Source organism: Mesoplodon densirostris, chromosome 6 (genome assembly GCF_025265405.1).
Source record: "Mesoplodon densirostris isolate mMesDen1 chromosome 6, mMesDen1 primary haplotype, whole genome shotgun sequence".
Lineage (NCBI taxonomy): Eukaryota > Metazoa > Chordata > Mammalia > Artiodactyla > Ziphiidae > Mesoplodon > Mesoplodon densirostris.
Window position 1 is genome coordinate 14,212,865 of NC_082666.1, and position 22,570 is coordinate 14,235,434.

The 22,570-nt window shown below is 45.7% G+C and overlaps 1 protein-coding gene across 4 annotated transcripts in view; it reads left to right on the plus strand.

Moving 5' to 3' along the window:
• Window positions 1-22,570, plus strand: part of CDK5RAP2 (CDK5 regulatory subunit associated protein 2) — a 185,412-nt gene that overhangs the window by 79,118 nt on the left and 83,724 nt on the right. For all 4 annotated transcript variants that reach the window (XM_060100621.1, XM_060100623.1, XM_060100622.1 and 1 more), the window contains exons 13-16: window positions 3,580-3,750; window positions 7,565-7,705; window positions 16,035-16,132; window positions 20,993-21,123. In XM_060100621.1, coding sequence (XP_059956604.1) covers window positions 3,580-3,750; window positions 7,565-7,705; window positions 16,035-16,132; window positions 20,993-21,123 — 541 coding nt within the window. The remainder of the gene's footprint in view (window positions 1-3,579; window positions 3,751-7,564; window positions 7,706-16,034; window positions 16,133-20,992; window positions 21,124-22,570) is intronic.

The following is a 22,570-nucleotide window of genomic DNA, read 5'->3' on the forward strand; positions in this document are numbered from 1 at the left end:
TGAGCCTGCGCGTCCGGAGCCTGCGCGTCCGGAGCCTGTGCTCCGCAACGGGGGAGGCCACAACAGTGAGAGGCCCGCATACTGAAAAAAAAAAAAAAAAAAAAAAAAAGAAAGGGAAGCTAGAATGAACTCAGAATGAATCAGTAGAATCAGTATGAATTTGTGAGTTCACACTAGCCTTCCCTAACTTTCTTAATAATTATTTAATCCACAGGTTCTCTCTCCTTTTTTTTCTTTGAAATGTATTTGTTGAATAAGTTGGATCCTTTGTCCTTTATTGTTTTCCACGTTCTGGATTTTGCTGATTGTATTTTTGTAATGTCATTCAACTTGTTTCTCTGCTGACTTTTATTTCTAGTAAATTGGTAGTTAGATAAGGTGCACGATCAAATTCAGGTTTAATTTTTTTGACAAGATTACATCATAGGTGGTCATTTGTACTTCCAACAGGAGGTACATTGTATCTGATAGTCCCTGTTTTTGTGATGTTACTAGCCATTGATGATTGTTTGCAAAATGGTGATAATTTAATTTCATCATTCCTTCTTCTTTTATAGCTGTATACTTGTATGAAGAAAAATTTGTTTTTCATTATCTATTTAGTTACTCTGGGGTGTAGTTCATACAAGAAAGACAATGGAAGAATTCCCTAAAATCTTCCAAAGGTGACTGTAATAGTTTCCTATCGCTGCTGTAACAAATCACCACACCCTTGGCTGCTTTCCAACACAAACCTACCCTGTAGTTCTGGAAGTCAGAAATCTGAAATGGGTCTTACCATGGCAGGGCTGTGTTCCTTCTGAAGGCTCCAGGAGAAGATCCATTTCCTTGCTTTTTCCAGCTTCTAGAGGCTGTCTGCACATCTAGACCCATGACCCCCATCCATCTTCAAAGCCAGCAATGGCTGGTGTAGTCTTTTTCGTGCTTCCCTCTTCCACTTTTAAGGACCTTTGTGATTATATTGGGCCCACCTGGGTAATCTCTCTATTTTAAGGTCAGCTGATTAGCTACCTCCATTCCATCTTCAACTTTTATTACCCTTTGCCATGTAATTCAGCATAGTCAGAGATTCTGGGGATTAGGATGTGAACATCTTTGGGGGGCCGTAATTCTGCCTATCACAGTGACCAAAAGGTTTTTTATTTTTTAATTATTATGAACTCATAGCTTTTTAACATTTTTGACGTATTTTAATTCATTGTCATTATCCTTGATATTCTAATTGTCCTATCTTTCGACAGTGAAAAAGCTTATTCGAGTTGATTCCTGAGTTCTTTGGACGTGAATGTGTAGTCTTTGACAGCTTCCTTCCTTTCTGACATGATAAGATGTCTGGGCTTATACGATATACTCCTGCCCCAGGCCTGGAATCATCCCTTTCTATAAGGCAAACTCTGGTGTGATTTAGAATCACCTGGAGGGCTTATTAAAACACAGATAGTTGGGCCCTCCCTCCCTCCTTTCAGAGTTTCTGATTTAATAGGTGTGGGTTAGGGCCCAGTGATTTGCATTTGCGGTTCCCAGGTGGTGCTGCTAACTCTGTTCTAGGGACTATACTTTGAGAACCACTGTTTTAAAGAACCCTGTTGTTGTTGTTTTTTTTTTTTTTTGGTGAGCAATGATATTTAGAGACTACAGCCTGCATGCTAGGGAGGATACTGATTCTAGGCTTTTTCAGTGAAAGGAAAGAAATAACAAAATGTAAGTTTATATTCGTATTTCCAATTCAAATTTAGAATTACATGTTTTAACTTCTTTTATATTTGTATTTGTTTTCTCTGAGGCTTGGTTCTTATGATAGTGATAATTACTTATTTAATAAATATGTATATATCTGTGCACACACAGTTTCAGAGTAACAGTACGAATATTATTTCCTGCAACATGATTACTGAAAACAGTTTACGATTTTTGCAGCAGTCCCTTTGACATTGGAGAAATATCCCACTAGGGGTGTACAAATTAATCTGCTTTTACGTTACTGAAATCATTCCTCTCTGGTTGGTTAACCAGTCAGCTTGATACACAGTTAAATTCTTTTTCTGTTTCTTTTGCTTTTAGTTTTAGGAGATTATTATTTTATTTTTAAAATAACTATCTAAACATTTAAACAGCTTCACTGACACATCTGTAAAATGAGTCTACTCTCTCCTGCACCTTGTTCTCTCCTTTTCCATATAGGCAGCCATTATTTATGGTTAACTAAATGGCAGTATGCTAGACATACTTTTTTTTTCTCTTGGGGTCCACACCACCCTCCACCCCACATGCCCACCCGAGCAATATGTTTAGAAGATTACTTGAGGGCGGGATATTTGTAGAGTCCTCATTCCTTTTCCTTTATAGCTTAAGAGTGCTCCACTGTGAGAATGCAACAGAGTTTGTTCCTCCGTGGGTGGACATCTGGGTTGTTTCCAGCCTTTTGCTGTTATGAATAGTGCTTCAATATTATAAATAGTATAGATTTTGAGGTAGTTAAAAATCACACTGTATACTGTTTGTTTTCTGTTTTTTTCCCTAACATTCTAACATAAGCATTTTCCATGTTATTATAAATGTCATTTTTTAAGACAGTTTTTTTTTTCTGATTATGAAAGTCATACAGACTTATTTAGAGATTTTAGAAACTCAGAAAAATGAAAATCAATGCAAAGTCACCCATAATCCCTCTGCTTGGGGATACTGTCATTATTTTGGTGTGTTTCCCCATAGCCTTGACAATATTTTGTGTAAACGCTTAGAAAACAATCAGCATCATATTACATAGTATCCTGCTTTGTTTTTACTCATAATTGTGATATTTTTATACCATATGCTTTTTGTGTGTGTGTGTGTGTGTGTGTGTGTGTGTGTGTGTGTGCTACGCGGGCCTCTCACTGTTGTGGCCTCTCCCGTTGCGGAGCACAGGCTCCGGATGCACAGGCTCAGCGGCCATGGCTCACTGGCCTAGCCGCTCCACGGCACGTGGGATCTTCCCAGACCGGGGCACGAACCCATGTCTCCTGCATCGGCAGGCTGACTCTCAACCACTGCGCCACCAGGGAAGCCCCCATATGCTTTTTTTTTTTTTTTTTTTTTTTTTTGCGGTATGCGGGCCTCTCACTGTTGTGGCCTCCCCCGTTGCGGAGCACAGGCTCCGGACGCGCAAGCTCCGGACGCGCAGGCTCAGCGGCCATGGCTCACGGGCCCAGCCGCTCCGCGGCACATGGGATCCTCCCAGACCGGGGCACGAACCCGCATCCCCTGCATCGGCAGGCGGACTGTCAACCACCTGCGCCACCAGGGAGGCCCCCCATATGCTTTTTATAATTAATTCTCTGTTGCTAGATTTAGACATTTAGTTTCTTTCTGGCTTTTCAGTATTGTTAATAATTTTGTGATAAATGTCTGTGCATGAAGCTTTCCCCAAATTTATTATTCTTAAAAGTTGGTTTTATAAGACTTTAAATGAGAAGGAAGATCACGTTTGTAAAATATATCTATGTACCTTGCTCTCTTACAGCAGTAAGGTAAACAGGTGAAAGATTACCTTGAAATTTTTGTCAAGTGAATTCCATTTTTTCTTTTTTCTTCTGGTAGGACCTTAGAAATGAAGTTGAGAAATTACGCAATGAAGTGAATGAAAGAGAGAAAGCAGTGGAGAATCGTTACAAGAGTCTTTTGGATGAAAGTAATAAAAAATTGCACAGTCCAGAGCAAGTGATCAGAAGTCTAACAGAAAATGCCAGTCAGAAGGACTTGTTGCTTCAGGTACCACAACATTTTTTCTTTTGTGTTTAAATCTTTTGACTTCGGCATAGGTTTTTTTGTTTTGCTTTGTTTTTTAAACTTTTTTACAGGAATGCTTATAAAAAGGTAAGGCTGGGCAAAAAAAAAGAGTGTGGTCTTCACTATTATTAATCGGAGCACTGTAGAGCTTTCTTTATGTCATTTGGACCTCAGCCACCAGGGAGGTAAGTTTGGAGAAATGAAAGCTTCGAGAAGAGAAGGGAGTTGTCCTGGGTCACGTGACTAGTAAATGGCAGGGCCTGATTCAGGCCCCAGCCTGCTTTGCTCTAGCGCCAGCCTTCTGCTGCAGTACTGGCTTTCCTTTGTGCCATGCTCTCTCACTCCTCTGTACTTTACTTCTATCTGTTCCTTTTTTGTCTTGGACTACCCTTATCATTTGATGGTATATTGGATTTTTGATTCAGCTCAGAATTACAGGTAACCATGGTGGAGTGAACATGCGTGTTTAACACTGCTTCCTCCTGAAGCCTCATTAACGTGACGGTGAAGGGGTGAAAAGGTATAAACGCACAGGACCAGGAGAATGGGAATGGTGGAAGGTCAGGTTGCTATTCGAATAACTACATAGGATTCAGCTTTCTCCCCTCTGCCTCATGCCTTGGGGATGAAAAGCCAACAAGAAGAAGCTGATTAATCCTACAGAACCCAGAAAGGCTCAGCAGGCAGTGGGGGTACCTGGTACCTTTGTCAGCAACAGAGGTTGCTGGAATGCTGGGCAGTTAGGTGGCCTTATTGTCACCAGCAGTATATGAGAGGTTTACTCTGTGGGGACCTTAAACCAGAGAAGCTCTGGCCTGGGGCTCACCAGGTGCAGCTGAAAACAGTAGTGTATCCCTCAATGAGAAGGAGTGGAAGTGTGTGTACCAGCGCGGAGAGTCCTCTGTGGACCGAGAAGACTGAAAGATGCTGACTGACAGTAGGGGGTCCTTCAGCAAAACAGCCGAGTCCCTGCCTGATCACCTCACAGTGAGGCTGCCGTTGATGTACCTTTTCCACACTCACAGAGCTTCTGGACACTTCTACCCTTAAAGATACGTGGGTGGCCCGAGTTCCTCAAACAGGAGAAAAGCGTCTAAGAGGAAAGACAAAGACAGAACAAAGCTACGTAGAGGAAACAGAAACAGTGGAGGCAGAGAAGAAAACTAGGCAGCTTTTCAAAAAACTCAGTATTGTAACATCTTCAGATAAGAAATGAGTTCGGCATCTGATAAAAAAGATATTTGGGAAAAAGGAATGACCTTATTGGAAATTGGAAGTATATTACAGATATAAAGAGCCTAATAAAAGAGTTAGAAAAGTTGCACGAGAGTCAAGTACATCTTCCAGAAAATATAGTTAAACACAGAAACAAACAAAAAGGTGAGCAAATGAGAGAAGAAAGATAAGAAAATCAGAGGCTCGAGTCAAGGGCTCCAATATATGACGAACAGAAGTTCCAGAAAGAAGAGGCAAAGCAGAGGGAAGGAAAAGTTCAAAGTAACAGGAGAAAACTTTTCAGAATGCAAGGGCAGATATCTCTACCTTGAAAGGGCCTGCTCTGTTTCTGGCACGGTGAATGAAGAAAGACCTCTGTCGCAATTTCACAATCCTGTGTCATTGTGAAATTTCAGAACACAGGGGCAAAGGGAGGATCTGAAGGGCTTCCAGAGAGAGGAAAATAATAGGTCCCATACAAAGGACCCAGACCCGAAACGACATCAGAATTCTCAGCAGCAACACTGGAAGCCAGGAGACAGGACAGTGCTTTCAGTTTTGAGGAAAAGTGGTTTCCAATCCAGCGTTCTGTAGCCAGCCAAGCTGACAGCAAGAATGAGGGCCCAATGAAGGCAATTTCAGATATTTGATGCCTAAAATCACCTGCCTCCATGTGCTCCATGCAGGAAGCTGCTGTAGGACGAGTCCGTACAAATGAGGAAGTAACACAGAATGGGATCCAGAAAGTAAGGAATTTACCTGGGATGTGGGGAAGGAAGATCCCAGCCACCTACATAGAAGCCCAGATTTGAGCCATTGAGGGAGGACTTAGTTGGGATTTTTTCAAGAAACTGAAACAGAGCCCATCATTTACCTGATGTGTCTTGACTCCATGTAGAAGAATTTATAAGTTTGGAGATAAATTAACACTAAGTACATAATTTAGTTTTATGAACTAAGTAAACACAACAAAGCAGTTGTTGCTAATTCCAAGAAAAGCAAGGAATTAAACATGAACGGAAATGTCACCATGGAACACCATTTGGCTGGGCTGTGGACAGTATGTGCGTGGCCATAATCACGTAAATGCAGAATGTTGATTTAACCAAAATCGTGATGTAACTATTAGGAAAAGCGTTGGGGGGTAGATGATGTGAGAGCTACATCCTTAAACTTCTGTGACAGGAGCCAGTTAATAAAATCTAACCTTAGGAAATCAAGCAATGTGAGCGTAGGAACACATGTAGAAACATGGAAGTAAATAACAGAAATCAGTAGAGTCAAAAGCTGTTTTTTTCTGCGAGTGGGACTCAGAGGTGAGAAGTGGCGAGTTAAGGGTGGCTGTTCCCTTCTAACCCTTGTGGCCCCGTTTGTTAATGTGTATGTATAGTTGGACTTTTAAGAAATAAAAATGAAAATTGTAACTCAAGCACAACTGTATGATGGTAATTCTAGAATTTCTGTTTTGGTTATTTAATTCCCAGTGCTTCAATAGGTTTTTACAAAAAATTGCTTCTACTTTCTTGTTTGTGTTCAACTATTTTAGAAATGTTTGACATGATGAATTAATTCTGATGGGTGGCTAGGAATGAGATGAGGTTCTCACCCTTAATTTCCCACAGAGAGTGGACGGACACCTATTTCAGGAGTTACCAGGCTTTAAATCGTTAGGAATGGATTCTGTGCTTGAAGTTGGCCAAAAGACCAGAGAAGTGGTTTCCAGGCCTGTAGTATCGTTGGATGTCACCTCTTCTGAAGGGGTTGGTGAAGCGGGCTGTATTGTGTCTCGTCGTGAAGGAGGAGCTTTCACCTGGGACCAGACCCCCAAAGTAGTTGCAGTCTTGCCTTTTTCTTCCTGGAAGTCAAATCTCCTCGTAGATATGGACGGTTCAAGTTTTGTCAAATTTGTAATGTTTCAGGAGTGCCTAGACTTTGTTGGGTTTTGGTTTTTTTTGTTTTCTTTTGTTTTGTTGCGGTACTTGGGCCTCTCACTGTTGTGGCCTCTCCCGTTGCGGAGCACAGGCTCTGGACGTGCAGGCTCAGCGGCCATGGCTCACGGGCCCAGCTGCTCCGCGGCATGTGGGATCTTCCTGGACCCGGGCACAAACCCGTGTCCCCTGCATTGGCAGGCGGACTCTCAAACACTGCACCACCAGGGAAGCCCGACTTTGTTGGGTTTTGATACACAGTCCCTCTAATCACTGCACTAACCCTGTAGCATGGGAAACAGACTCAGAAATCACACCCTGGCCAAGGAGGACCCAGGATTGGAGCCTGGGTCGTGGGGCCAGAGCCTGGGCTTTGTCTTCTTGTACCCGCTGGGAGGTGTCCCGGTGGTGGCAAGCGGGGAGGTTTGTAATGACTGCCACTGTCTTTGCCCATGCCTTGCTGGCGTGCTGCTCTCCTGGTTGTAATAATGCACAAAGGGATTGCATTACCATTTGTAATTGCCTAATATTTTGGGATGGTGGAAATTGTTTAAATTGGGAAAAACAGTAAATCTTCCCTTAAAGAGTTTGGGACCATCTCTTAGTATTTTTTTCTTGATGACAACTTCCTTATGATTTGTTTTCTTCCTTAGAAATTCAATGAAAAAGACTTGGAAGCAATACAGCAGAACCGTTATTTAATGACTGCGGGGGATCTCGAGTTCAGGAGTGAAGACTTAATAACAGAAAAGTGCTCTTCTCAGTCACCAGGCGGCAAAAGCATCTTCTCCGAGGTAAGCTCGACTGAAATTGGACATTCACATGCAAATTCATATCCTTTCCTGACACATATTTGATGACTCCTCTGACCTAAGGATCCTCCAAGGCTCTTGTGCTGGTAAATGAGCTAACAGCGGGTAGGAGGAGGGGTTCTCAGTCTTTCCTCCTTACAGTTTAGTATCCTTCAGCTGAGTGTTCGTATTTGCACTGCTCAGGAAACCGAGAAACTAGAGCTTGTTCAAAGATGAGCCTCATGTTTGCCCTCCTGGGGGCAACTCTCTCAAGAACTATGTAATCTCGAGGTAAGAACATTTTCCAGTTGAACATTTCCATGCACACCTACAATGGCACAGCGGGCCCTTCGTGATCTGGCCCCAAGCTAGCTTGCCATTCTCCTTTTCTTTCATCCCCCATCATCTCTAGCAAAACCTCACTTCCTGCAGATTCCCGAGAACTCTGTGTTTGTGCCTCCCTGTGCCTTTGCACATGCTGTTCCGTCTGCCTGGAATGCCTTCTTCTTCCTTGTTGACCTGGTGGCTCCTGCACACCCCTAGGGCTGCTGCTCTGCTGTCACCTTCTCTGGGCTCCTTGCCTGGCCTGCTGAACGCTACGTCTCCTTGTCCCCCACCTTGTGCGGCACTTTGCACATCCATCCACCGTAGCGCTTAGCCCTTGGGTTGACGTTACGGAGCCGCCTTGCTGCTTCCCCTCCTTCGAGCCCTGCGCACCCCGGGAGGCACCTCAGGGGAAGGGAACTGGCGTTCGTGTCTGAATCCCAGTGCCTGGCTCAGTGGACGTTTGTTGATTGAATGACTGATGATATTGGTTTGCGGAGATGCGTCCAGATTGTTCTGACGTGCAGCTTGCCTGTAATACGGCTAGGCAGCCAGAGATGGGAAAGAAAGGCGTTCACTGTCGGCCAAGGTTTGTTGTTTTTTTTTAAGCCTGGCTTTAATTAAGTACATACGTTCAGAAAATAGGGAATTATTATGCAGATTAGTTCTCTGATGAATGACTCTGATCATGCCTTGTGGTTTTTGTGGAAGGCAGCTATGCTCACCACTATACCACCAACGCACGCCTTGTGGTTTTTGTGAAGGATGATTCTCAAAATAATTAACAACCAGTGCAGCACGGGCACAGCCATCAGAACAGACTCAGGCGCTAGGGCTGGAGTGGAGTCCCGGAGGCCTGCTCTTGTGCCTGTAGTTCCTGGGTCTTGGAGAGGGGCTGGGGTGGTTGGGGTGTATGGATCAGGGGGTAGTTTACAACTGGTGTAGACGTGTTTCGGTATTTTAGCACCAGTACCGGCCGTTGCACTGTGTATCCTCTCCGTATCAGCTCTGGTCCTGGAGGGCACCGCTGCCTGAGCGGTGGGAGCTCCTTCTTAACTCTGACCATTTGTGGATTTGTGTTTTGCCACCCCTCTTGAGTAAGAATGTCAGCGAGGACTTGGCCGTTGGGCTGGGCCAGGAGTCTGGAGGCCTGGAGTCCTCTCTTGGCTCTGTCACGTCACTGGAGTGACCTTGGGCAAGTCCACTAACTAAATCTCAGAGGGCTAATGTTTTGTGATTTAGTTGCTTTATTTTGTGAATGGTTGCTTTATTTTGACCAAATTTAGTTGGATATTAAGATGCACGTTAACCCATAATCAGACACAGTCTTGTTTTTTTTAACTGGTTTTTAAAAGTTGAAGTATAGTTAATTTACAATGTTGTGTTAGTTTTAGGTATACAGCGAAGTGATTCAGTTATACACGTGTGTGTGTGTGTGTGTGTGTGTGTGTACATATATTCTTTTTCAGATTCTTTTCCATTATAGGTTATTACAAGATACTGAATATAGTTCCCTGTGCTATATTGTAGGTCCTTGTTGTTTATTTTATATATAGTAGGGCATATCTGTTCGTCCCAAATTCTCAATTTATCCCCTCCCCCTTTCCCCTTTGGTAACCATAAGTTTGTTTTCTATGTCTGTGAGTCTCTTTATGTTTTGTAAATAAGTTCATTTGTATCATATTGTTTTAGAGTCCACATATAAGTGGTATCATGTATTTGTCTTTCTCTTTCTGACTTGCTTCACTTAGTATGATCAGCTCTAGGTCCATCCATGTTGCTGCAAATGGCATTATTTCATTCTTTTTTTATGGCTGAGTAATATTCCATTACATCTTCTTTATCCATTGAGCTGTCGATGGACATTTAGGTTGCTTCCATGTCTTGGCTATCGTGAATACTGCTGCTGTGAACATTGGGGTGCATGTGCCTTTTTGAATTAGAGTTTTCTCCAGATATATGCCCAGGAGTGGGATTGCAGGATCATATGGTAGCCCTCCGTTTAGTTTTTTAAGGAACCTCCATCCTGTTCTCCATAGTGGCTGCACCCATTTACATTCCTACCAACAGTGCAGGAGGGTTCCTTTTCTCCACACCCCCTCCAGCGTTTATTATGTGTAGACTTTCTGATGGTGGCCATTCTGCCTGCTGTGAGGTGGTACCTCATTGTGGTTTGGATTTGCATTTTCTCTAATGATTAGCGATGTTGAGCATCTTTTCACGAGGCACAGTCTGTTTTGAAACAAGCTAGCAGCCCATCAGGTTTTTTAGATGGACAAATAATCACTAATTTGAATACATTTAGTTAAACTTTACTATTTTGAATCATGTTTTAGATATGTAAAAAGTGTCTAAATGTTGAACAAAATGTTTCTAATTTTACTGAACAGAGTATTTTAATATTTCATGTCACTAGTTTGATCATCTGTACTACATTGTTTTTAGTTTTTTGTGCTGGCCGCTGTCTGTACTTCTTAGAAACACAAGTATAAAGTCATCCCATGGGCATTTCAGTCATATTTTAGATCCTGGTGATGCTTAAATGACTGTGCAAAATACCTACATAGTTTAGCAAAGGTTTTAATTCTGTTCTGTAAGAGTAGTTGCAAACCGAGGATAAAAGATTATAAATGATCATTTAGCAATTGAACATGTCTAGGTGTCAGTTTAAGAAATCCCAGCTGTTGCAGCCTACGGTATTTTGCCCCCGAGAAAGGTATACTTTTCAGGTTGTAGTTCTTTCTTTGTAGAAAACACAGATTTCTTCTGCTCTGCCCTTGGCCATTTTGTGTTGATTTAGGGTTTATCCTCTGCCCATTTCTACGAAGAACTTGAGGCTGTGATGATGTCTCCGTTGGCTCTGGGCAGTCTGTTTTCCTTCTAATCATGTGTGATCCTGAGAATTAATGCTGGATGACCAGGGAATTGAAGAACAGAGAGTAAAACACACTGACCATATTTAACTTGCTGCAGCCAGTGATTTATAGTTTGGCTATTGACATGGTTGGGACACTGCAGCTGAATTTCCTGAGTATTAAAATAAATGTCTTTGTTGCAGAGCTGTGATATAGCTACTGAAATAGACACCATCTGTCTACCAGGCCACTAAATTGCCCTGATTACCAAGAAGTGAGCCATTAAGGTTTCTCTTTACACATATCTGCTGCTTCTTCAGATTGTGGTCTGCCCGTTACATGCGTTTCCTTCAAGTCATTGAGGAAACTATGGTGGAGTAGAAAAATGCCTCGGCTTTGGTGTCAGAATGTCCGTTCTGCCGCTTATTAGCTCTGTGACCTTGGGCAAGTCACCTCCTCTGGCCGAAACTCACCTTCCTAGTCTGTAAATGGGGAGTTACATGCCTGCATCCTGAGAGGATTAAAAATAATGCGAGTGTATTTGTTAAGGTTCTTTTGATTGCAAGCTGTAGGATCCAACGCTGAAGCGTTTGAGCAAGACAACAATGAAAGGGAGTGTTTACTGGGAACATACTGGAGAGTCTCACAGATGCCAAGGGTCGTAGACTCTTGGGCTCTGTCTTGTTTGGAGAGGCAAGGTGGAGGGCGGGGGTGGAGAGTGGGGATGGAGGGCAGAGGGTAGGGGACAGGGGGATTGGTTGCTCCTGCTGAGCAGGCCCCCCACCCCCACCCCGGGCCGCTTGGCCCTCTGCCTCTGTGCCGAGGAGATCCACTGGTTTGCCAGCTCTGCCGAGGGAGCCAAATGACTTCATTCTAATGGGGCATGATTCAGCGCAGGGGAACAGGTGATTGATGAAATGGGACCCAAATGGCTCTGAAGAGTTCATTTAGTTAACATGGGTGAGCAGTTTGCTTCTAGGAAGACGTTGACTCTCTCTGACTTCCATTATGCAAAATATCCACAGGAATCTCTGCTCTGAAGAGTCATGTTGGTCCCTGTGTTCCCCTCTTACCTTTTTAATCATCATTTCAGCGAGCATCTGTGGCAAGCACTGTGCCTGGCTTGGGATGCTGCTGCCCGCAAGGGGTCCCCAGGCCTGTGAACACGTGGTTAGTACACGAGCTCTGGGTGAAGGTGAAGGTGAACCAGGGTGCCGTGGGGCTGGAGGAGGGTCTCTGTAAGGGACCGTGGAGGGTGTCAGTGGAGAGGGCTCGACTGATGGAGCGTGGTCTCTGAGGAGGAGGAGGGAGTTTCCTGGTTCCACGGAGATGGAAGGGCAGGAAAGCAAGCACAGGTGTGGCTGGCTGGCAGGTGGAGGGTGGGGGCTGAGGTGAGCAGTGACCTGGAGAACCTGGTGAAGGTTTGGAATGGCTGCCTGAAAGGAGGGGAGGAGAACCAAGCCGGGCACCCAGGCCCTGCACCGTAGTGGGCAGTCCTCTAGGGCTTCCAGCCAGGCCCACGGTGATCCAGTTAAGATACAGGGTCGGGATTCTTTCACTGGATATGTACATCCCACAGCTGAGTCTCCCACATCCACCTGAGGTCCACATTTATTCATCTTTTTTCCTAGTCCTTCTTGGTTGGTTACGTATCTAAGCACAAATTCTGACTGCCACTTATTAGCTGAATGGACTTAAATACATGACCTGTCCTCTCAGAGAATCAGTTTATTCATCTGAAAAGTGGGAAGATTAATATACCTCCTTGGTTGTTATCGTGATTAGAGGTGACCTATGTGAAGGACCTGGCCTAGCATTGGAGTGTGGGAATGGTAGTTACGGTTGACACTCCTTAAGTGTTTACTCTGTGCCAGGCATCCGTGTGAGAATTTTGTATAGATTAGCTCAGTTACTCTGTTTCACAGCCCTATGAGATATGTAGAATTATTACCTCTACTTACAGGTGAGGATACTGAAGCACAGAGACACTGAGTAACTTGTTCAAGGTCACACAGCTAATGAGGTCACACGCTCTTAACAGTCCCTGCCCTTGGTGGTAGATGCTCAAGAAGCAGTAGGTTTTCTTATTTTCGTTGGCTGCCCTTTCTGTGGCTGACAGTGACTGTGTCACCTTTGTCAAACTCCCAGTGCTTTGCATCCACCATGGGTCATTCACGGGTGGACCAAAGAGCACAGGCCCTGGAGCCTGGCTGCCTGGGTCCACGCCCTGCTTCACTACCCTGACTCCGTGCCTCAGTTCCCTCATCACCAGAATGGGGAGAGTGGTAATGCTTGAGCTCACTGGCTTGTGAGGATTAAACGAGAAAATGCTGGAGAGCACTTTGTACCACGGCTGACATCCTGAGGACGTGGTAGCCTCTTCGTCTTGATCCCCGGGTGAGTTCCTCCCAGGCGCTCCCCTGGGGCCCTCTGTCCACGTGTGGTGTGTATGGGTGGGAGCTGACACGGGTGACTGTGCACAGAAGGCCGGTGGGAGCTCCTTGTGCCGGTGTCACGTGACACGACTTATAAAAGGGCCTGACGTGTCTAGCAGTGTGGGTGGCCAGCTTCTCATGACCAAACTGGTGGGTTAGCATTTAAAACCCTCAATTGGCGGGTGGTAGTGCCTTGGCCTTGTTTCGTTCAGGGCTAGAAGCACAGCAGCGTTCTCCTGGGTCAGGGGCTGCTAACCTTTTTGCCATCTGCATCCCTTTGGTAGTGTGCTGGAGCCAAGGACCTCTTCCCTGGAAAAGTATTTAAGTGCACAAAATACGTGCACAGGATTACAAAGGAAACCAATTATTTTGAGATTTGGTTATCACAGTATAAAAAAAATCAGCTGTAGAAATGGTGCTTCTTTATTAATGTGTTAAATAACAAGATCTAGTGGTGAACAGAGTGACTGCTGTAGTTTTGAGATAGTGATGAGAATAAATAATTTGAGATACTTGCAACATATACAAAGTAACGATTTCTTCTGATGACAGCATCTCAGGAAAACACGAGTACTACTATGGTTTGCAGCAGTAACAGTGTTCCTTCAACCCCTAAATGAAGGAAATGCTAAATTTCAGTTAGAGGTTAGCGGAAATAAAGATGTACCTTTTTCCCCTCGTTCATGTTTGAGTTTTCATTAGGGTCAGAAGCCCTGTCCTAGGTCGTTATCTGAACTTTAAGCGACAGGCTGAGTCCACATGAGGCACAAGGGCTGCTTGCAGCCCCTCTCTCTCCACTGACCCCGTGTCTCCCTAGCATTAAGGAGCTTCTGGTCTGTGCCAGGCGCTGTGCCAGGTGTCCTGCACACTTTACTTCTTTATTTTAACATTTTCTTCTTATTTTGAAATAATATCAGATGTATAGGCAAGTTACAAGAGTAAAGGGCTTTACTTGGCCTGAGCCCTCTGAGAGTAAGTTGCCTGTGTGGAGCCCTGTCAGTTCTGAATCCTTGAGTGTGTACTTCGTGTCAGCAGGGGCCTTTTGCTGTGTGACACAGCACAGCCATCACAGCCAGGGACTGAGCAGAGACCCTCAGACTGCCATCGAACCCTCAGGCTCATTCGTGTCTCACCAGCCGCCCCGTAAAGCCCTTTGTAGTAGAAGGAGCCAATTCAGGATCTTGTGTTGCATTTAATAGACTTGAGTCTTCAGTCTTCCCTTGACTTTCACGGCCCTGAGACTTTTGAAGCGTCCAGGCCAGTTCTGTTGTGGAGCGTCCTTCAGTTGGGTCTGTCTGATGTTTCTCGGTGCCTGGGTTCAGGTGAGGCATCCTTGGCAGGAGGGTCACAGGACCAGAGCTGTGTCCTCAGTGTGTCCTACCCGACAGTACACGGCTTAGGTTTGTTACCTAAGCGTTACCGGCCACGCTGTCTTGGGTAACTTTGTGAAGGTGGTGTCTGCATGGTGTCTTGACTATGCAGTTACTCTTTTTTCCTTTGTAATTTAGTAAGTATTTGAGGGGAGGTATTTTGGGTCTATGTAAATACGCTGATCTTCTTCAAACTTTCACCCGTTAGTTTTAGCCTCCTTTTGTGTTTCTTGGCTGAATAATTTCTTACCATGATGGTTAGCAAATGGTGATTCTTCTAATTCCATGATTCCTTCTACACTTATTAGTTGTTCTGTAAAGAAAAGCCCGTTCGTCTTCCCATGTACTCATTTACTCATGTCCGTGTGGACATGAATTTCTGTTTCACTCAGTGGGTTATAATCTGTCACTATCATTATTTTGATGCTCAATTGTCCCAGGCTTGGCCTTTTCAAACTGGCTCCTGTATCCTTTTGATGGTGCGCCATTATTTAAACACTTCCTTATTCTCTGGTGTGACAAAATGCTGTAGACATGGATTGCTTTTGAATTTCATTGCATCAGTACTGGAATTGGCCATTTCCCCTGGGATCCTTGATTCCTTGCAGCACACAATTGAACTTTTATCTGCTCTGTAACTCCATAAGGTGGTGGCTGTCGTCCAGCATTTTACAGGTGGCTCTAGTAAGTAACTTCCTGGGGTCCCAGAACCAGTAAGCGACAGAGCCAAAATCTGAACTCTCAAAAAATGTTCACATTTGTGAAATTCACAAAATTACATCCTCACTTCATAAATGAGGAGCCTGAACCTCATAGAGGTTTGTTAAGCTGGTTAGCTGAGGTCACATAGCTAGTAAGTGGCAGAGATCCACCTCAGATCTCTTTATCATCAGTCTGTTCATGGTGCCTTGAAAGCGTGGCTCACCTGACCTCTTCTATTTTAATGTAAGTCCCTTGTCCCTAAAACTTGTCAGGTTTTGGTTGATGAATTTCTTTTCTTTGTAGCAAGAACAAGCGTGGAAGGGCATTCTTTGTAGTTTTGTGAAAACAATGACCAGCAGCTCTGAGCTGGGTTGGGGGGCGGAGGGCAGAGGAAGTTTCTCAAAGGGCAGTTGGGTATTGTCGGCAGCACAGCGCTCAGCTTTCTTCCTCCGTGAGTGATGTGCGGTCATTCCCCACTCCCCCTGCAGGGGGTGCCCTCTGACTGCGGCCTGATCTGGAGCCTGGCGCAGGGGATCACCTTTGTCTGGATTTATAAACCAGAACTATCCACATGTGTTTGCATAATGTAAGGATGTGCGCTTTCAGAATTCTTCTCTTAATGTCAGATGCCCATTGTCGTTTTCAGGAAAAACAACAATTAGGCTATGAAGAGCTGATTCAGGTCTTAAAGAAAGAGCAGGACATCTATACACATCTGGTAAAATCTCTGCAGGACTCAGACAGGTAAGGGTTTCTGTTTGGACATCACGCGCATGCATGCGTAACACACATATTTTGAATAAATGCTGGTAGTTTCTGAGGCAGTGAAGCCTTCCCACTCTGCTTAGGAAGCTTAAAGTGCTTGGATGGTGATTGCCTTATTTAAATCAGATATACCTATTTCCTAGCAGGAATTGTCTGATTTTTTGGCAGCAAATGTAGGATAAAAATATCATTAATACTAATTACCGAGGTTTTTATGATACTTTATTATAGATTTAGAAAGTGCCTCCACGTGTATTATCTCTTATAATCCTTACTGCTGTTCTGTGAGGTAAGTAATAGTATTATCCCTATTTTCCATAAGTGACTCGGAGTGACTTGTGTCTTCACAGAATTGCCGAGGTGATTTGGTGCAATGAGATGTGGGGAGGAGAGCTGATTATAGGCTAGTGGTCTTGCCACTGCCCTGCCTGTGTCCATGGGCACGTGACACATCTGGGCCTCTCTTTGCCCAGCACTGGGTTGGCCTCAGTGATTTCTCCCGTGGAGGAGTCACCTCTCTGCACACTGGGATGGTTACAGGTGGAAGGATATGATGTCTGGGGTTCATTTCCACACTGCACAGCAGCGCAGGGAGCGGGCGGGGACACCGATGGAACAAGGTTGGCCACGGCTCCCTGGTTGTTGGGACAGGGGTGTGGGCAGGTGTCGGGGGCGGGGGGGGGCTCATTATACTGACTTGTCTTCATGTGCTAATGTCTAAAATTTCCCATAATAACAAGTTAAGGAAACCCACCCCTCACCGCGGCTTCTCTTCTCCCCTTCACTGCAGCCCTAACGGGGTCCTCGCTGTTCCGGGGCCGGGTGTCTCCTGCCTCTGCCTTCAGCAGCTGTCTGCACCCTGCTCTGCGTCCCCCTCATCCTTGAGGATTTGCCTCAGGGGTTCCCCTTGTCAGGAGGCCCGCTCTGTTCTGCTGCCCTCACAGCTGCCCTCACCTCCCTTTGTTACTTGGCTGGTATGGCCTGTGACTCAGCCTGGACGGTGAGCACCCTCAGGGCAGGGGTTCTGTCTTGCCGTCTGCATTTCCCAGTGCCTGTCACGGGGGCTGGTATGGAGTAGGCACTCGGGAGATGTTCAGTGGATGAACCCCCTCCCAACTCTTCTAAGTTATGAGTTTTCAGGATTTTTAATCTGAAGCGAGTTTAAGGAACATGAAAACATGCTGATGAAAGTCTCTGAAAGGGAGCTTTTTCAAGAAGCCTCAGCCGCTCGTCATTTCACTTGGGGGAGGGGTTGAGTAGCGCCAGGAACCTCAGAGGGGGAATGGGCACAGCGGGTGTAATTGTGTGGCTACTCGGATGGGAGCCAGTTCTGCTCTGGGCACTGAGAGGCCCTGGGGTGGATGAGGCCGCTGTCAGGCTTCCTCAGCGTCACAGATGGCGGCTCTGAGTTTCATAGGCTCTTCCTTAGTGAATAACAAGGTACATGGGACCAAGGTGGGTCAGGGCTGTGACTAATAAGGATGCTTAAAAGGTTTCCTGTTCACCTTCAGAGTCAAAATACATTCAGCAGCTCTGAGCTCTTGGGTAAGTCACTTTTCACCCTGAGGCTCAGGATATGTATTTGTGCAATTGAGATTGGCCTGCCTATAGACCTACCTGTTTACCTACCTCCCTACCTACCTTCCAGGGTTGTTTGGAACGAGATGATAATGTGTAAAGTCCTAATTCTGCCTGGCACGTAGTAAGCACTCAATAAATGGCAACGTTTATTAAGACTAACCGCAGTGTGAAAAGCCTCCATGTGCCTCAGTATGCCACTGTACATAAACTCAGCTTGCAGGGGGTTTTGAGTCTTCAGACCTTGCCATAGCGAGAGGGCAGAACTGTGGGCTAAGGCCGGTGGAGCCCCCTGGGGTAACTCCAGCATTGCGCACTCTCTGGAAACTGGCAGTGAAAGCTGGATGACTCTGGAGACGTAGGACGTACTTGTAACTAAAGGTGGAAAGGGGGAGCGGGGAGGGAGGAACTGACCAAGGGCAGCTGTGTGCCTGGTCCTTTCCCTTTACGATTTATTCCTCACAGTGACACTTCAACCCCATATCACAGAAGTGGAAATCTGCTCTTGGAGATGTTAAGGGTATTTCCCAGGCTCCTACACTTAGGAATTCTCAGAGCTCAGATCTCCGTGGCTCCTGAGCCCAGGCCCTTACTGAGACAGCTCTCATCTGGAGGACTAGGACAGTTTATACTTTGCCTATAACTCAGGCTTTCTCAACCTCAGCACTATTGGGATTTGGGGCTAGATAACTTTTTGTCCTTTTTTTTGAGGGGCTGTCTTGTGCATTGTAGGATGTTTAGCGACGTCTCTGGCTTTTGCCACTACGTGGCAGTAGCACCCTCCCTGCACCAGTTGTGACAACGAACAGTGTCTCCAGAATTGCCACATGTGCCCTGGGGGGTTTAAATCATCTCCAGATGAAAATCACGCCTGTAACTCAGGAGTAGCAGAAAGCTTGGCATATAAATATCTGCTGTATGGGAGTCAGAATACGTGGAAGGAAGGAGGTGATGTTTGTTGAGCACCTCGTGTGTGTCAGGCACTGTGCTAAGCTTTTTCCGTTATAACATCTCATTTAATCCTCAAAACACTCTTGAAGGAAAGGCACTGTCCCCACTTTACGGATGAGGCTAGCAGGACTCGGGCAGTTTAGCTGACCGCCAAGGTCATGGAGCTCGTGAGTGGTGGCACTGTGGGGGCGTGTGTCCTCCGGCTCCTCCCCGACTCCACTCCAGAAAGAGGAAGGCTCAGGACTGTCCTTTCTTTCTGAGTGAAGCTCCTTTTGTTCCACCGACTGCTCACACCTTGCAGAGATCGTGGAGTTGGGGAAACAGAAATGACAGACACAGGAGCAGCAGCTGTGTACTTTTCACCCTGTCAGAAGATGGAAGAGGGAGTGAAGCAGTCAGCTTTCCCCAGCCCTCACTGCAGGAGCTTCGCTAAAACAATCTCCTTTTCTCCCCCCTGGTTAAACGTGTCTGTGGCATGACCGTATCCAAGCGAGTGCTGTGCTGTGACACCTCTGTACGGTTTCCATCAGCCTTACAAATTGATCATTATGATTGTCTTGAAATGGAACTAGGTACAGGTTGCTGGGGGGGGGGCTTCCCTTGCAAGGAGGCTGCTTCACAGTGAACCATCTTCAAAGCAGCAAGCATAGAAGATTAGACATAATGGTTTATTTTCCTTCCAATAGATGTTGATTTATGTGTGCAGTTCGATGGATGGAGCTGGAAGAAATCGCTGGAGGATATGTGGGGCTTGAGTCTGTGGCACACATATTTTAGAGCGATGGCTCCTAACCATTTTGGGGCTGTGGACCCCTCTCGAACAATCTGATGAAAACTCATGGACCCTCTCCCTAAAACAAATCCACATTTTCATACACTTTTTCTGACAGTTTCAAAGTGTTGATGGACCCTTTCAGGGAAAAATAGGTCAGACGCTGGACAGAGTGACATATTTCTTGGGATTTAAAAAAAGGAGGCTTTCTGATATGTTAAGGTGTTTTGGTAGTCTCAAAAAATGCTCACAGACTTTGACCCAGTAATTGCACTGCTGGGAATCCATCTTAAGAAGCTAACCCTGAGTGTGAAACAAGGCTTTAGGTGCAGAGATTTTCATTGAAACAATACTTACGTTACTCAGGTGTCTGCTGGAGCCTCTGTTCCTCTGAGAGGACCGGTTCAGACCCCTGCCACGGGCACATCCGTAGGAGTCCGGAGCCCTGCTTGAGGAACTGCACTGCCTAGTTTAGTAGGCACTAGCCATGTGACTACATACATATGAATTAAAAAATTAAGCATTCAGTTCCTCAGCATGTAGCCGCATTTCAGACGTTCAGTAGGCACGTTCGGCTAGTGGGTACCGTATTCAGCAGCGCCGATACAGAACATCTGCATCATTGGAGGAAGGTCTGTGGGACAGTCCTCCCCCCCGTCAATGCAGGTTCTGGGAGGTGTGCTTTTTCATGGCCTCCTCTGGGTTCTGGGTTGCTGGTTTCGTGCAGGCTCTCTGTGCAGGTCTGTACCATATTACGCTGACCCAGACGTGATACTTGACATCACCACCCCTCCAATAAAAAGCCATTCTACTCCGCATTTGTGAGTGGCCAACCCATTACTGTAGACTTCTTCTGACCCCTAAATTGGTCCTTCTCTTCCTCCTATTACTGACTCTCAGTCTTCTCCTTTTCTTTTTTCTTGTCCCTCCTGCCCCTCACCTTTACCTCCAGTACCACCTCTTTTAGGGGTGGCATGGCCGACGTTCTCCTTGTCGCCTTCTCTTCTGTGGAGAGCCTTCCTTCCATACCAAAGCCCATGCAAGGCGTTATTCCAGAGAAACATTCTGGGGAATTAAATTACTTCCACCTAGCTACATGTGTAGCAAAAACTTGGAAATGACCCAAATGTCCACTAATAGGGGATGAGTTAAATGGTGGGACATTCACCCGATTTAATGTTATATAGTCATTAAAAATGATGTTTGCAAATTATTTCTGAAAATGTAGGGAAATATTTAAATGAGACATGCACAACTTAGTATTATATGTCCAGAATTATTTCAACCTTATAGAAATACTCAGGGAAAAAGATTGGGAGGAAATAGTCTGCCATGTGTTTTTTGGTAGTCGGGTTATGGTAACTTTTGCTTTTTTTTTTAATACGTTTCTATTTTAAATGTTCTGTAAGCATGTATTTACTTTTATAACCAGAAAAAGCCCCACAAATGACATAAAAATCAAAGGAAGGCTTGCTGGGCTTTGCATCTTAAGGCACAAGTAGGTCTGTTTTAAAATTCTGGTGTCTTGTTTCACCAAGTGTCAGCAACCTGCAGGCTGAGTTGAACAGCATCTATGCCCTGCGGAAGCGGCTGGAGCGGGATGTGCTCTCCTATCAGAACCTGCAGAAGGCCCTGGAGGAGCAGATCAGTGAAATCCGGCGGCGGGAAGGTACATGCTGTCTTGTATGTATTTCCCTTTGGTTTTCCCACTTGGAGGGCCTTGGCTGAACTTTAAGAGAATCCTAAGACTGCAGTAGGAGACGAGGCACCCCAGGGATGTCATCTGGGAAGCCTTTTTTGCAGTGATGGTGTTACTGTCGCTCTCCTAGTCTGTACCTGGCTGGCTTCGGCTTGCCGAGTCGAAGGGCCCAGCAGGTAGTGTTAATTCCTCAGGGGGCCTGCTGCGGGACTGCTTCCTCGCTGCCTCTGCTGTGTCCTGCATTGTTTGACTCTTCTAACTCCAGATAACCTTGGGGCCTTGCCATCCGCTTTCTCTGGTCAATGGCCCTCGTCACCCTAAACATCTGGGCTCTGCCTACCGCGGCACCCACTGCAGAGAGCCCCACTGCACAGACACGTGCAGGTGAAACCGCTGTTTCCTGCTGAAGCATTGCGTTTCACACTGTCATGACCGCAAGTGGATTCAGCTAGGGAGGGTCCTGTGGTACGTGCACTGCTGTGCTCATGACAGCTGTATTTGGCTCCCCGCTTTGCTAGAATCTGAGCCCCATGGTGTCTGGGTTGGTGTCTTCCTTTCCTTATCTCTAGCCTTCCTTTCCTTTCTCTTCCTTATTACTGATTGTAATTCCTGCTTACAATCAGTAATAGCAGTGGCAGGTTTGACATTTCCTGAGCGCCTGCTGTGTACCAGGCACAGCTGCAGGCACTTAACTTCTCACCTCTGTTCCTGACCGTTGTCCCACTGGATCGAGTAGGCGTTGATGTCGCATTACAGGTGAAGAAACCGAGGTGGCAGTGGGGGTTGATCTACCCAGATTGGAGGCAGGCCATCTTCCTTTGAAGTCTAGCTCTTTCCTCTATACGAGGCGCATCAGCTCTTACCCACATGTGTTGAGTGAGATCATGCTCCACTTAGTGAATAGCGTGACCCTTCTCTGCGCCTTTGCTCCCTGTGAGAGTGTGACCTTTGCTGCAGAGAAGGCCGACCCTTCCGTGGGTGACCCAAGAGTCTCTCACCGTAGATCTCATAGGCGGTTTCTGTACTTAGTGTGCTCGCTCCCATGGCGGGCTCTGGGGCCAGTAAAAAACACATCAGGCACTTTTGAGTTCTACCCTTGAGGCTCACATCTAATTTTCCTGTATTTTCACTTAAACAGAATCACTCCCCCATTTCAATTGAAAATCACCATTTGCTTGTGCCACTCAGAATGGTCTCCAGGTACAGCACTGGACATGCAAATTATAATTCAGAGTTGGCCACAGTGAAAGCCTACAGCCCACGATGAAACCATACATTGAGATACCAGCCTGTAGAGAAAGAAGAAAATTACTTTTGCTCCAAAGGTGGTGCATTAAACTCCCTGTGTGTGCTTATCTCCCTTTCCCCTGCTACCCAATTCAAAGTGCCTTAGATGGATTGCATGGGGAATTGTCTG